General features: G+C 39.2%; 3 protein-coding genes across 8 annotated transcripts; 1 reads left to right on the top strand and 2 right to left on the bottom strand.

The window, feature by feature from the left end:
• Positions 1–6,259: 6,259 nt before the first annotated feature.
• LOC122015883 lies at positions 6,260–7,539 on the bottom strand. The gene is made up of 4 exons (XM_042572963.1): positions 7,259–7,539; positions 7,103–7,179; positions 6,887–6,998; positions 6,260–6,529 (listed from the first exon to the last, which is right to left on the bottom strand). The coding sequence occupies exons 1-4, from the start codon at positions 7,507–7,509 to the stop codon at positions 6,400–6,402; spliced, it is 570 nt and encodes a 189-aa protein (XP_042428897.1). The 5' UTR covers positions 7,510–7,539; the 3' UTR covers positions 6,260–6,399.
• A 153-nt stretch (positions 7,540–7,692) lies between these two features.
• On the top strand, positions 7,693–12,096 carry LOC122015884 (PP2A regulatory subunit TAP46-like). Of its 6 annotated transcripts, none has more exons than XM_042572965.1 (7): positions 7,693–7,858; positions 8,002–8,131; positions 8,956–9,060; positions 9,754–9,915; positions 10,036–10,071; positions 10,197–10,268; positions 11,699–12,096. In XM_042572965.1, exons 2-7 carry the CDS (start codon positions 8,078–8,080, stop codon positions 11,714–11,716), a joined length of 447 nt encoding a protein of 148 aa, XP_042428899.1. In that variant the 5' UTR covers positions 7,693–7,858; positions 8,002–8,077; the 3' UTR covers positions 11,717–12,096. The 6 variants fall into 6 exon arrangements, 4 of the variants coding, with proteins under 4 accessions (XP_042428899.1, XP_042428898.1, XP_042428901.1 ...); XM_042572964.1 differs by lacking the exon at positions 11,699–12,096 and adding an exon at positions 11,161–11,274; XM_042572967.1 differs by having other exon boundaries at positions 7,695–7,858; positions 10,213–10,268.
• Positions 12,097–12,166: 70 nt separating this feature from the next.
• LOC122013740 (tyrosine N-monooxygenase-like) lies at positions 12,167–13,971 on the bottom strand. Its single transcript, XM_042569968.1, has 2 exons — positions 13,018–13,971; positions 12,167–12,796 (listed from the first exon to the last, which is right to left on the bottom strand). The coding sequence occupies exons 1-2, from the start codon at positions 13,969–13,971 to the stop codon at positions 12,167–12,169; spliced, it is 1,584 nt and encodes a 527-aa protein (XP_042425902.1).
• Positions 13,972–14,738: the final 767 nt, after the last annotated feature.

The raw sequence follows: 14,738 nt of genomic DNA, 5'->3' as shown, positions 1-14,738 counted from the left end.
GGAATTAGGGAACAACACACGATGGAACATCAGCTCGAGTTACGATATCCAGATGTTATAGTCAATTAGCTAATCACACAACACTTTCCTTTCAGGATTAAACAAAGGCACAATTATGAAATATTTACATGGTCTATACTTGTAGTTCCTATGGTAAAATTAGATGCCCAAATTGCACACTTGCAGCAGCAGCAACAACAACAACCACAGCAATTACTAAAAGCTTTTGCTCTAGACATCCAATCCGTAGCGTCCATCCCATTAGCTACTCTCTACCCAGTTAACACAATTAAACAAGGCAGCTGTTCCACCATAGCATGCATTTGTTGAGTCAACGCCTTCAACATCAGTATTACCATATTCTTGCATTTTTCAAGTTCAGGATGAGAAGTAAATGACCTTTGTAAGGAAACCGGAATAATTTGCACTTGACTGACTTTATATAACATGAAATAGAGAAATGCTATGGCACGTGGTTCCAAGAAACATAAAGAATAACTTGTCATTGATTGACTATATTTAACATGAAAAAAAAATAGGCCCTTGGTTCCAAACTGTGGTCATCAAAACAATCTAATTCTCTTAAAAGATGTGTACTCTACAAACACAACACATGTTAAGAAGTGAACTATAAAATTAATGCCTATCAAAGGTTACATAGTTTCAGAGGTTATGCGTATTAGTCTCTGAAAAAGTATAATTAGGTAGTATCCATCATAGCACGACAAATGAAAGAAGAAAATACACCTACAAATTAGCTACACCATGGAATCTTGATCGATTCTTCTATTTCTGAGCTATTTAGTTACCTCCAAAACTAATATAGGTCAAACGACCAAAAAAAGAAAAAGAAAACTCTTAGGTAGTATATAATGACTCCTTTGTAGACTACCTAAGGCATTAAACATACATTCCAACAACATTCCATCCTTAACTTCAATATGAAAGCCCTTACGTCTTTCCCTTTTTATCTTGTGAGAACAATACATAATAGGTGGGTTGTTACCTCATAGAGATCACATCTTCCACTTCAGTGCAGAAGGCCATACAGTCTTGGCCAAGCCCAATAGTATACAGGTGGCTATCGTTAGATTGCAGGTGCAGAGCTAAACTATTTTAATTTTTAATTATTTTTCCTTAAATTCCTGATAAAATTGTCTACTGTCAAATAGCTAGGAAGGTGCAGAACAGAAGAGGTACCATGTTTTTCCTATTTGTTCAAGAGGTACCATGTTCTTCCTTTCGATGCCCGTGATGTCCGCTTGTATCCAGAATATGCCCACATGTAAACATCATGTCACCTATAAACTTGATATGTGAATATTGGTAATAAAAAATGAGACTCACCGTGGTGTGGAGCTGATGTACCAGGATACTCGAAGAGTGGATATCCAGAAGGTGGATAACCAGCTGGGGGATATCCCGAAGGTGGATAACCAACTGGAGGATATCCGAAAGGTGGATATCCAGATGCGGGATATCCTGACGGTGGATATCCAATAGGTGGATGTCCTGGAGGAAAAAATCCGGCAGGCGGTATCCAATAGGTGGTATCCAGCGAGTGGTATCCAGTAGGTGGATATCTTCGCTGCAAAAGGAGGGGGGAATATAACTATGTGAGAAGTAGAGATAGCAGGCGGTATTCATCTTACTTGTTCTTCGTTTAATCTGTTGTCCAAAGCTGAGATGACAGTCTGAAATTTTGAAGTTGAGGAAGTCACCTGATAATAATCACTAACAAAGTTAGCCTGAGATAGTTGCCTGAATTTATTAATAAATATTTAATTTTGGAATGTTAAAAAATAAGTAAACCTGAGATAGTTGTGTTGGCAAAAGTGGTGGAAATTGATCTTCTATATTGGGATCTTCTATACCCTATTAAAAAAATAAAATTATTTAATTCTATATGCTTTTTAAATGTAACATCAAACAAAAAAAATCTAATATTAGTAAGAATGAAACCTGACCAATTGTTGGAGTTTGGTTAGTTTTGCTTGCCCCTTTCTTTTTTCTAGAAATTTGTTCTATGCCTCTTTTCAACCTCTTGCCTGAAACTGTTTTCTTCTTAGGTTTAATTCCTTTGACTGTAAGATCGTTTCCTTCGCCAATTTGATACTCTGTTTCATTCAAATTCCTTGTTGTGTCATCTAGAGATTGAACCAACTGATTGGCTTCTTGACTAAGATTTGATTGATGCACAATTGATTCATTAACTTGTAATTTTTTATCAACCATCTTACATAAGCTCAACATAGCATTTTTAACAACCACGTGGGTGTCATCCCTTTCTGCTGCTTTGGTAACCAATTGAACAGATAACCCACACAAATCTCTATATCGCATATTGTGAAGAATTTTTGGATCCAAACTATCTTTGTTCACAATTGTATCATTACCTTCAAAGTATCCACCTTTTGCATTTCTTGTCCATCTTTTCAAAATATACTCATTTGGGATCTTCATAATATTTTTCATAGAAAATATTCTCAAAATATGAGAACATAAAATCCAGCAAATTCATATTTTCTACAGCTACAACTGCACTGAATTTTTTCAGAAGATGAATAGAGTGTAACTATATGATGGTGCTTCTTTTTGTGCGAAGTAACTTTGTATGTTGCATGTGATCCAAGAATCTCACAAATTTCTACAATAGAATCATGAGATTTATACCATTCTTTTTCAAAACACTTGAATGCCTCAGGAGTATAAGTATAACTAGCATGTTTTAATATTTCAATCGGATACAATAAACATGGAACACTTGAATTGGATCTAAAATATGCTTTTAACTCTTTATATCGACGATCCTGAAGCAATCTTTCGAAGTGATTGAAAAACTCTAAAAACTTATGCTGATAAGTGACATACCTTTTCAAAATGCTATTCATGCTCTCACTTCTTTGGGTTGTAGTCATATCCGCACAAAATATTTGTCTTCCATATACTAACGCCCATTTTTCCTTTATGCTAAACAAACGTCTCAACCAATCATTATCTTCAAGTGCATACTTAGTCAACATCAAGTTCCAAGTAGAAAGAAAGTCTTCCTCTTCATCAAAATCATATATACAAGAGGCAAAATCTTTAACAAACTCTTTGAATTGAGAAAAAACTCCACTCAAATTTATTGCGGCATTTTGATAAATGTGCCAAATACATAAACGATGATGTGTTTCAGGCCATCTGGAAGCTAAAGCCTTTGCCATTGCAGCATCTTGATATGTAAGAATAGTTGTTGGTTTTTTCTCAGACATAGCTTTAGTGAAGGTATCAAACAACCATTCAAATGACAAAGTAGTTTCATCATATAATAAAGCTGCACCAAAAATTATGGATTGCTTATGATGATTAACACCTACGAACAATGCAATTGGACGACCTTCATTGTTCTTCCTATAGGTTGTGTCAAAACAAACAACATCTCCAAAATTGCCATAATCAGCTCTCATCTTAGCATCAGACCAAAAAATGTTTGTGATCAAATCATCTTCATCAACTTGAATTGCATTAAAAAAATTTGGATCATCACATTGCATTTTCTGCAAATATTCTAGAACACCTCCTGTATCCCCCACTCTCATATTTCTTGTTCTTTTAGATTGCAAGTAGTTCTTATAGTCTCCAGGAATAAACCCTAAATTCTCCCTCCCACCTGCTTGTCTCATCATAAGATCATGAGATGCTTTTGGGGGAATTCCCACCTCACTTGCCATCTCAATTTGTATCGCTGCAGAAGAAGATATGTTCCTATGACATATGTAGAGATGTGTTTTGTTTGGACTTGAAAGATAATGATTATGCTCTTTAATGAAGTTCACCACACAAAACTTGTCATTATTTGGACAACTAATCCTCAGTTTAGCATCACAACCAAATCTTGTCTCAGCACGACTTTGCTTCACATAAATATCTCGTTTGTCCTTTCCCTTTTTCCTTGTGCACTACAACAAAACGTCCTGTCAATTAATCTGCCCGAATTATTATTATGGGTTCTTGTCCTTCGTATACCAAATCCAACTTGTTTAGCATATTTCAAATAAAAGTCATACGCTTCCTCTTCTGTTTGAAATTCCATACCAATTTTTGGCACCAATTCATCTATGCTTAATGGAGGGGAAATCTATGTATCATCTTCATTGCCTTTAAAATTAATCAATTAATGCAAACAAATCAATTAACAATGCACATAGTTAATCAAATTATGTAAAAATCGAAGTATATAAAGTTCAATATAAACGCACTATAAATCTTATTACCTTCATCAGCCCTTTCTTCTACATTAACTTCAAAATCACCACAGCCTTGGTTTGCTTCAGAATACTCTTCAATTGACTCATCAAAATTCAACCTACGACAACTCGTAGATTCGCCCTCCATGATAATTACTTTAAACCTGAAAAAAGTGTGCCACAATAAAAGATTAATATATAAACTTAAGTACATTGTCAGAATCCAGGAACATCATTGTCAAAATCCAGCTCCTACCTAAATTTTTATAGTATTACCTAAATGTTTGTCTAGCTCTTACCAACAAAAGTGACAGATAATTTTTGAAGATAGTATGACAAGTTATTATCTAGTTAAGATATTTCTTTTTAAATCTAAGAAACAAGATAGAAAACAGTTATACATGGAAACATGGCGTCAAATTAATAGATGAACATATACAGAAGTAACAGAACACAACAAAATGCATGTTTTTGAATTAACAGTGCATAGCATGTCTTTTGTATTAAAGTATATATAAACACCAAGAAAAACAAGTGAACGTAGAATATAGAGAAGTACAGGAGAATATCACACACCTTGAGTTCAACAAACAATAGAAATTCTAGCTTTTAAATAATTAGATCCAATTTGATTTACATCACCTTAAGACCTTGGCTTCCTTGAGGAAGGTAACTGTCAGGTATGACCCAAGCAAAACAGTCAAGATGACACAAAAATTTGGAACGACATTCCCCTTGATGGTTGTCACACTGGAAACTAATTTCCTGATAGAGCAAATTCATTATATAATAAGAAAATATGTCAAATGACAATAGCAACATTGAACTTAATTTCTATCAATCATTAGTCATATGAAATCAAAGCCATTGTGACACAAAGAGCAAAAGAAAAAAAAATGTGAGAGCATTAGCATATTGCCATATTCTACCTGTAAAACGGGGTGTTGGTCAAGGAGCACTTAGCGAGTTGCCGGGAGTCGATTCACGCGTCACCGGAAGCATGCGCAGGCACGCAGTTGTTTCTCGAGGCGCACAGGGGAGCTGCGGGCGAAGAGGAGGAGACACTTCGACGGGTGAAGAGGGCACACGGGTGCTGGGCGCAGAGGGCGCAGAGGGAATCGGCGGGGAGCTAGGGCTCACGAGGTCTTCATTGGCAAGAGTAAGCACGTGATTCTTCTCCACAGGGTTGTAGGTGTTACCTCCGGTCGTAGGCGCAGAGGAGGAGGGCTGGCGTCGGCTGGAGAAGCGAAGAGGAGCTCTGCGTCGTCGGCTGGAGAAGAAGCGGAGAGGAGAAGAGGGTTTTTTCGGCGAGCGAAGAGGAGCACGGGACGCGAGCTTAGGGTTTTTTTTTTTTTTTTTGCGCTGACGGAGCATTTCTTTTCGGGCGATGTTGGCGCCGAGAAATGCATGCGCTAAGCACGTACTTTTTTTGTCGTGTAGCCGCGGGCGTAGAGGATCCGCCCCCAAATAAGAGGCGTCTCTTTTACTTTTGTCCAATGAATCTTCAGCTTGCATTCTTTGGGGATGTAATATCCACTAAAAACACGAAACAGGTGTCATTAGAATCTAAATCGCACATTCTGAAATACTCTGTATGACAGTCGTTGGATGACTACGAGCCTGTTCGCTGACCGAGAACAAAGAAACAAGAGCAATAGGAGACGCTTCACGTGAGTTCCTACCCACAGCGGGACGGGACACGTGGGCCAATATTCAGAGAAGGCGGCAAGCAAAGCTGGCGAGTGGAGGTGAGTGTTAGCACGCCACTCGAAATCTTAAATTGGTGTTTTTTTTTTAATTTTTAAGATTATTATTAAATGTGTCCCAATAATATCATATTTTATAAGTCTATTATATTCCTTTTCATCTATTTCCATATTTAATTTCAAAAATAAATCTTAATTAATTTTTAATAATAATACTTAATTAAATTTTTAATTAATGTTTTAATTAATAAATTCATTTTCTGGCTGGCCAGAATCTAAGCAGCCAGATTTACCGTTCATCTTAAACCATAACACCAACACTACCACAAAAAGGATAAACTAATCCAATCTTCCAGCAAATCAAATCAAACAGCGAATAGAACACACTTCCAGACACAATTGATTCAAGAGCGGCATTTATGATCGCCAAATCTGAGGTAATCTTCAAGATTAATTTCGCTTCAGTAGCCCACGTACACAGCAGCATTCACAATGTAGCAATCTTCGTTCTTATCTCCCATCGCTTCGAGGCAGACGCCGCTCGAGCAAATCATCCCTCCGTCGACAACCTCCACCTTGATTATTTCGCCACTGCAAAGAGAGAAAAAATAGCAACGATTTTCAGAAATGGTAGCGAGATTTGCATCTCTCATCTAAATCGTATCGAATCGACAAACACGCGAGAAGAAAGCAAGGAGGGCCTGAAGATTCAAGCACGCAAGAAGTTTGAATCCTCATTTACAATGGAGGACGAGGAAGGAATATGGAGCTGTCCTTGCTGACAATTGTACCATAAACATGTCCTAACACATTAGATTACGAGATGGAGAGGGCTCCAGAACTGGATATTTGTTGTTTTCTTCACATCTTAAACTGGAAACGAAAAATTTGAGAAGGGGGGAAGAGAATTTTTCTGCAAAGGAGTGGGAATTGGGAACTGGAACTCACTATGGGAAGATGGATTTGATCCTTTCGATATCAAGCGAATTCTGGGTGGATCGAGGCACCCCTAACCTGATCACGAGCTTCATCTGATCAGAATTAACACCCGGAATCGACCCTGCGGGAAAAACCCTAACATTAAGCGGAGAACACAATCAAAATCGACGATCCACAAAAACTCCTATACAGGGTCCTAATCAAAGAAAGGAAGAAGCAACCCACCCCTTCGAAAAGCCGGGATGGAATTGGAAGAGATGGCGTCGCGGCAAGCGCGCATCGCAGCGGCGGTGATATCTTGCCTGCGAAAATCAAAGGCCCATCAATCGATTTGCGTGCAAAGGGGAAGCGAAAGTGTAACAACATTTAAGATGAATTTACCCGTGCTGGTCGTAACCGACGCCCATCTCGACGAAGAGGAGCTTCATCGAGACCTCCGCCTGATCCACTGCTGCCGCGGCGGCGCCTTCCATCGCCATGGCGCAGCGTGGACCGATGCGCCTTCTTCCGCTCCTCTCGGAGTTGAAGGAAGAAGGACGAAGAGATCGAAGACGGTGAGGACGAAGAGAAGGAGGAGGAAGAAGCTTTTGGGAGCAAAGACAAGCAGAGATGTTAACCCACTGCAAAGACATATCGTGGGAGATCACATTCCTCGCTCAAAGGATTATATCACCGATATTTAAAATCCTTTAGAGGACGTTATAAACGGCAAATCAATGAGCGGTTCAATATTATTATGCCCTTTAAACGAACGTTATAATGTTGTCGCGGCCCATTGTGTTCCGTGATAACAAATTACGCAATTCTTGAACATTCAAGGTGAAGTGTGCAAAATTGCATTTGTTCTCTTCTTCCCTCGACCTCGATCTCTTCCGCTTTGATTCGATGGGTGAATGGGAGCTGGATGAGATGCCTCTCCCGGCGCTGTTCGAAGAGGCCTCGAAGATCCGTCTCATGGTATCCGAATCTTCTGTCGATCAGGTCCCTCTTTTGTTTCCCTCCCTTAGACATATTTGTTGTTAACATGGTCTTGTAAGATTGATTCTATTGTTAGCAATTCAAATCTTTGAGGTTAGACGCTTGTCATGTCATTTTGGGTAAAAGTTTGGAGTTTTGGTCTGCAGGATGTTCTACGTAAGGGGATCCTGGCGCTGCGGCGCTGCGATGAGATGATAAGTAAGTTGGGGTTGTTCTCGTCTAATGAGACAAAGGAAGATGTTAGCACTTAGCACGGTCAATCTGAAGTATTTGTTGGTAATTGTTCCTTTTGTTCATGCCAATCCTTTGTTAATCCATGCTTTCTTTCTTTTAGTATGGATGAATCCGAGAACACTATAAACTTTTGCATTCCACGTTATCAAGGAACATAGCAAAGCATATATCACGACTTGCTCACTATTGCTTTTTCTCCTTGTTGGGATGACTTATATATATGCTCCTATTTTTTTTACCCCCTACATTTCATTTTCGTTTATTCTTATCCATTCTTGAAAAGAGTTGCAAATATCTCTTTTTACTGTCAGTATGTTTTGGATTATTATTGTAGAAAGCTTTAGCAGGTTTCCATAATCAGCATACTGATTTACTTGTATTATCATTTTGACTGCATTGGCTATAGTCGTGTCGTGGTTGCATGACTGAGATCATACAGAAATGGACTATGGTTTAAACCATTTGGAAATTTGAACAGTGAGTGTTTTTTTGTGTTGCAAGTTGGTGGACTCTTTGAACATGCTTACACTTAATGCCTTCACAATTTGTTATGATTCCAATTAGTGATTCCTTTTGATATTATAGTCTGGCACATCCTTTTGAATCATGCATCTACAATGCAATTTGATGCACTCTGCTTTCCCTAATTTATGGATCAGTGAGAATCATGCACTGCATCCTTAATCTGCTAGTGTAATACTTGATCAACTGAAGGTAAAACCTAATTCATTGATTCTATAGAATTCATTAGCAAACATTTAGTCAGAGCATCAGTTTCATACGCTTCTCTTAATCTGCTAGTGTAATACTTGTCTGATTTGATGTTTTGATGTTCTTTTTCTTGCCATCTACTTGCTGTGTCAAAGGAGTTCATTTCAATTTTTGAAGCCTTGGAGCTTGTTCCTGAAGATGAGTTGGAAAGTTTTAGCCAAGGAGGGCCAGATAATTTTACAACACGAAGAGCGAAAAAGGTGAATGTTCACTATCTCTAAAAAGAGATGAACACATGCTTAACTATTGCATAAAGAAACTTCTGATCTGTCAGCCTTTGTTTCCTATTCCTCCGTAATTCTCTTTTTGTCATTCATTTACTTTTCCATTGTTGCTTTCATGTATCATTTTATCTGCTTTGAACTTTTGAAGATTTGTCAAAAAAAATTTCTTCTTCTAATCAGTCATTTTTTTTTAATATATATAATTTTGCACACAGACAATGAAATTATGAGAATTGCAGAATGCAAGTCTTGGGAACATTTAACAGTGCCTTGTTTTCTTCTTTCTAGATATTTCAAAAGGTGCCATTTTTTCACAATTACTTGTGCTAGTATTTGATGAGCCTCTTTGTCTTGACAAATGGCGTAACTCTTAGCCTCCTGCACTTTCTTTTTGCACACATTTCATTAGAAATTTTATTCTCTTTGTACTTATTGTTGATTTCTGTCCTCAAATGGCAAATAAGTCTATTAGCGGTAGAACATATATTACATATGTCAAATGGATTGAAATTCTAACCCAGTTGTTCGCCTTTAATCTCGCAAGTGCTATTACAATATTAATCAGAATATGGATGAATCAATTGTCTATACATGGATGTAGAAATTCCTCTATTTTGCCTCCAGTTATTCTGATGTTGTTTTTATTCTTCTTTATCAAATTATTACTAGGTTGCCCGATTCAATCGGCAGAGAGCTGCAGAAGCAAAGCTGCAAGAGATTAAAGAAAAAAAAGAAAGGCGTCATAGGTCATTGAGGGCAGCAGCTCTCTCTTCGCCAGTTGAAGTTGGGGAGGATGATGTACTTGATGATGATGGAGAGGAAGAAAGAGAGGTTCGGAAAGTGAACTATCAACTTTTTTTTTTTTATCATTTTTACTTTCGTGTAAGAAAATGCATGACATCTGGTTTGTCACATTTTGGGTATAATTATTCGCTTTGGCCTATATTACAGGCGTGGATTACAACAATCTCCTTATCTATTTGTAAGGTCAGTTTGTTCAGACCCAAAAAATGTTTATTTATGCGCAAATACATTCCAGTGTATATTTATGTTAAATTTCCTTTTGTATTTATAATAATGGCGAATCTTCTTTTTTTCTCCTTCTCTGTGAGGCATTTGATCTCTTAGACATGGTAAAGAAAGAAGAAGAAATGCTTTTCGGGGTGAAGGAGAGACAGTCAAAGGTAAAATCATCCAGTGCTCATTTCTTTCATTTATCTGAGGCAACAATTCAACGGCATTCTTTTATATATTGTAGACCATTATTTTACATGTAACATTGAATCAGACCTGCAGTTCACTAAAAGTGATAAATCTTGGTGTCATCTTTATCATGCAACACCACACATTTATATTTTGGAAAAATTACTTTCTCCATTTGTTGAAATGACTGATTTTGATTAGTTTTTGAAGAAAATAAAGTTGATTTTGATATCGAGTTTAGAGTTGTTTCGTGTTTATTGGGTTTGACATGTCAACAAACCATTTCTGTCACAAATAGTAACTTCATGCACGTCAATTTGGGACCAGAAATTAATTGTGATTTTATTATATATCATGAAATTAAAATTGATTCCACACGATTACTGATTAAATGACACGGTGCTCTGCTCTTTAGGGCCAAGCACCGTGACAGCAGCTGATTTTTAAGTAAATTACTAGATAAATAACATTTTAAACAAAATCAGAATAGTCGAAATCTTCATATATAAACTGAACCCAAACTGAAGTTGATAAGCTTTCTTACCAAACCGAAATGATCAATTTGCTTATGGGTTTGCTTTGATAAGCCTTTCGGTTTGATGTTTCTGTTCTTGGTTTTGGATGCCACTTCTACACTTTTGATTCCCTTGTCCTTTAAATCCTTTCACCTGTAGTCATGCTTACCACATGCATCACTAATCTCTGCCGTTCCTGAGTCACACCGAACACCTACACTACCATCTTTAGTTTATCGTTACTCATCTTGCATGTTCCATGTTCCTTCTATTGGTACCAAGTATGTCGATGACTTTTGAGCTAATTTACATCATCTTATTTTTCTGTATTATTTCTTGTTCTATTTGGCAACAAAAGACACCTGATGATCGAGTTTGCCCGAGAGACGCTTGACGAATGAACTAAAAGAGCTGAAACTTGGCATAGGAATGCAGTAAATCGAGTGGTTTTTTTTTTTAAGCCAGCTGTGCCTATCACCTGTGCTACCTTCGCTCAGGATGTCTTGAGGGCAGGGCACAGGTTTCCCAAGCACACGAACACAAACACCCACCCATGATTTTTGGACCAGCAAGTCCCGTCGGTGGAAGACTAACAAGTGAGAGAGAAAGAACGCAAGTACAAGTCTTCCAACCTGGTCACAGGTAAATGTTCTTATATTTTTATTGTCGAACTCCACAATTTAAGCTTTGGTGCTTCTCAAATTTATATTGATTTTACTACTTGCGACACATGATTTTTGAATTTTTTTTTCAATTGTTATCTTACATTGTGTTCTTATTTTGACTTTGATGCTTGCTGCTTAACTGCAAACTCTTGTCGCGCTAGAGCACACAGTCTGGACCGCTAAATGCTTGTTCCCTAAACCCATCTAACATTTTTTTTTTTTTTTGAATAGACTACCAATAATGAGTAAAGAGGAAGCTGGATTGTGCGAAATGGAGATGATGAAGAAATGGCATGAAAAGAATGTGAGGATTGCGGAAGAAGCAAACTCATCATGGCACAAGGATATCACTGCACCGACAGATGTGGACGACGACACAGAGATAAAAAAAGGCAAGAGCATGGGACGACTGGAAAGATGAAAATCCTCGTGGTGCTGGCAACAAGAAATTAACACCTTGCGGGCAATGGATACCAGGCCTCCCATTGTATGTTAAAATTTTGGCAGAAACCATATTTAAAATCAAATTTTGTAAGAACTCAACGATGATTTCCAAAAGATTTGACTCTAAATATTTTAGGTGAAATTAAATAATTTGATAGGATAGTTCTTGAACATATTGCAAAATATATATGAGATGAGCAAATTTGAGTTCATGGATCATAGGTTTCTTTTGTCCTTCAGTTTACTTTCTTTTGCTCATAGATTCTCTAACAAATCTGGCAATCGAATCTTTGCACAAGCCATTAGAGGTTTGGCTTTGAAGAGACTCATCCTTTCCTCCGAGAGGTCGACGCTAGTCTCGTCAATAGGTAAGCTCCACTCGAATGCTTGAAGCACCCTTCCAACCAACATGTAGGTCATGGCTGTGCCAAGCTGAGCTCCCATGCACTGTCGACGCCCGGTGGTAAACGATATCATTCGGAGTCCTGGCTCTGCTAGCTCCACCTCTTGGTGTCCATCCATCAAGTGTCGGCTCGGGTTAAACTGGGCCGGATCATCCCAGACCTTGGGATTTCGCCCGAGTACAGCTCGACCCAACAACACCATGCTCCCCTTGGGGATGAAGTAGTTTGAAACCATCGCGTCATCGATGGCTACGTGAGGGGGGTTGAAGGGTGCGACTGGGTGGAGACGAAGGGCCTCGCGAGCGCATGCCTTCACGTAGGGGAGTCGAGCAAAGTCAGATTCGACTACTAACCGCTCCTTGCCGACCACCCGATCCAACTCCTCAACTGCTTTTCGCATGATGTCAGGTTGTTCCAGCAAGTGTGCCAACAACCACTCTGCTGTGTTTGAGGGATTGTCCACGGCGGCATACATGAACTCCTACAAAAAAATAATTTCTTTGTTATAAAAAAAGGTTCATAATTAATTTTATAAAATTGCCGTTACATCTATTATATTATATAAGATATACAGTTGAATCTTAGTAAACATACATAAATAGAATATTTGAGTTAATGAGAGTCTTGATGTGAATATAGGAACATATAAGGATGATAGACAAATATAAAAATATATATATATTTAAAAAGGTCAACCCTTACCGCGCATTGAGCTTTAATTTCCTCAGTGGTGAGAATCGGCTTGCCGGAGTCGTTGGTGAGGGAGATCATGACGTCGAGAAGGTCTTCCACCTCCTTCTTTTCTCCGCTCCTCCACTTCTCGATCCTTTCATCGATGATCGGATCATGGTACTTGCAGACGGTGCTCGCCGCCTGTTCGGCTATCCTCTCATGGCCTTCCATATCCAAGCATCTCAGCCACGGCACGAAGTCCGACGGGCAAAAGGCGTAGACCACCGACAGCATCGAGAATGCCGCCTCCACGTGCTCCACCTCCTCCTCTCCGGGGCCTTGGTGCGGGCCGCCGGCCCCAAAGTGCCTCACCCCGAACATCATCCGCCGGATCACATTCCCGCCGTAGTACCTCATAGCCAGCCGAATGTCGACGACGCTTCCGGCCAAGCACAGGTTGCGCAGGTACCGAGTGAGGTGGTCGGCCTCCTCAGCCCGCGCCGCTGCCAACCAGCGCAGCCTCGCGCTGCTCAGCACCTCGGACGCGATCACGCGCCGCATCTTCTTCCACTGTGGACCCAGCGGGCTGAAGATCACCGAGAGGAAGTTGCGGCTGGAGTGCTTGGTGGCCACGGTGAGCGGCCGCGATGCGAAGTTGGCGTCGTGCCTCTTGAGAAACTCGCACGCCAGCTCCGGCGAGTTGACGACGACGACGTGGGCGCTCCCCAGGCGTATGCAAGTGATGTCCTTGCCGTCCGCCTCGGCCATGACCCACCGGAAGTGAGGCCGGTGCCGGAGCAACGGGATGAGGCTACCCACGAGAGGCCACGGGGTCGGGCCTGGGGGAAGCCGTTTGCCCTGTTTCCGGAGAATCAAGAAGAGGCAGCTGGCGGCCAAGAGGAGGGCAGCGGCAGCGCCGAGGAGTCCGGTGGTGGCGGTGGTGCCATGTGGGTGAGGCCAGATGGAGGAGGTGAAGCTGAACATTGTTGACAAAGTTGGCGGTGTAAAGGCCAAATCACAATTGTATTTATAGAGAGTTTTGGATAACTTTAATTATATTCGAGAAAATTACACGTAAGTTTTATGTTATTAAATTATTATAATTTTATTTTATATTTTATGCATATATGATTTTTAGGGAATCTAGTGAAGTTCCTTCCTCTATGTGAGCCATTAATGTTGTCTCTTTTATTTTATTTTATATTTTATGCATGATTTTTGAGTAATCTAGTGAACTCCCTTCCTCATCAGCTATTAATTCCTACTACAGTTATATATTATCTGATAACTCTTACCATATAATGTTAACTAAAATTGATTAAAAATAAATTATCTATGTTATAATAATTATAATTCATGAATGATGTAACATGATATTGATGTGTGTTGACTAATATTGATTACGGTTAATTAGAAAGAAAGTTAACTAATATTGATTAATGTTAATTAGAAAGAAGGTGTTTATATTATAACAATTGTAAACTGTAATTTCTATAAAATAGTATTATTAGTATCAATCAGAATTAAAATATTAGTGATACGATGTATAATGGTGGGGTCTAATAAAGTCAGACAATCAGAAGTCAAGGAGACGTGACAGTCAGAGGTCAAGATGATGTGACAGTCAACAGCTAGGGAAAGAAGAGGTAGGACCGTCTGATGACATCTGCAATGTGATTCCCGGTCAGATTCTCATAGACCAGGACACGCAATATGATTCCCGATCGGGTTCTCATAGACCAGACACGCAA

Source organism: Zingiber officinale, chromosome 8B, assembly GCF_018446385.1.
Source record: "Zingiber officinale cultivar Zhangliang chromosome 8B, Zo_v1.1, whole genome shotgun sequence".
In the NCBI taxonomy this organism is placed as follows: Eukaryota; Viridiplantae; Streptophyta; class Magnoliopsida; order Zingiberales; family Zingiberaceae; genus Zingiber; species Zingiber officinale.
Note: the sequence above shows the minus strand (reverse complement) of the source record. Positions and strands in the feature narration are given on the sequence as shown.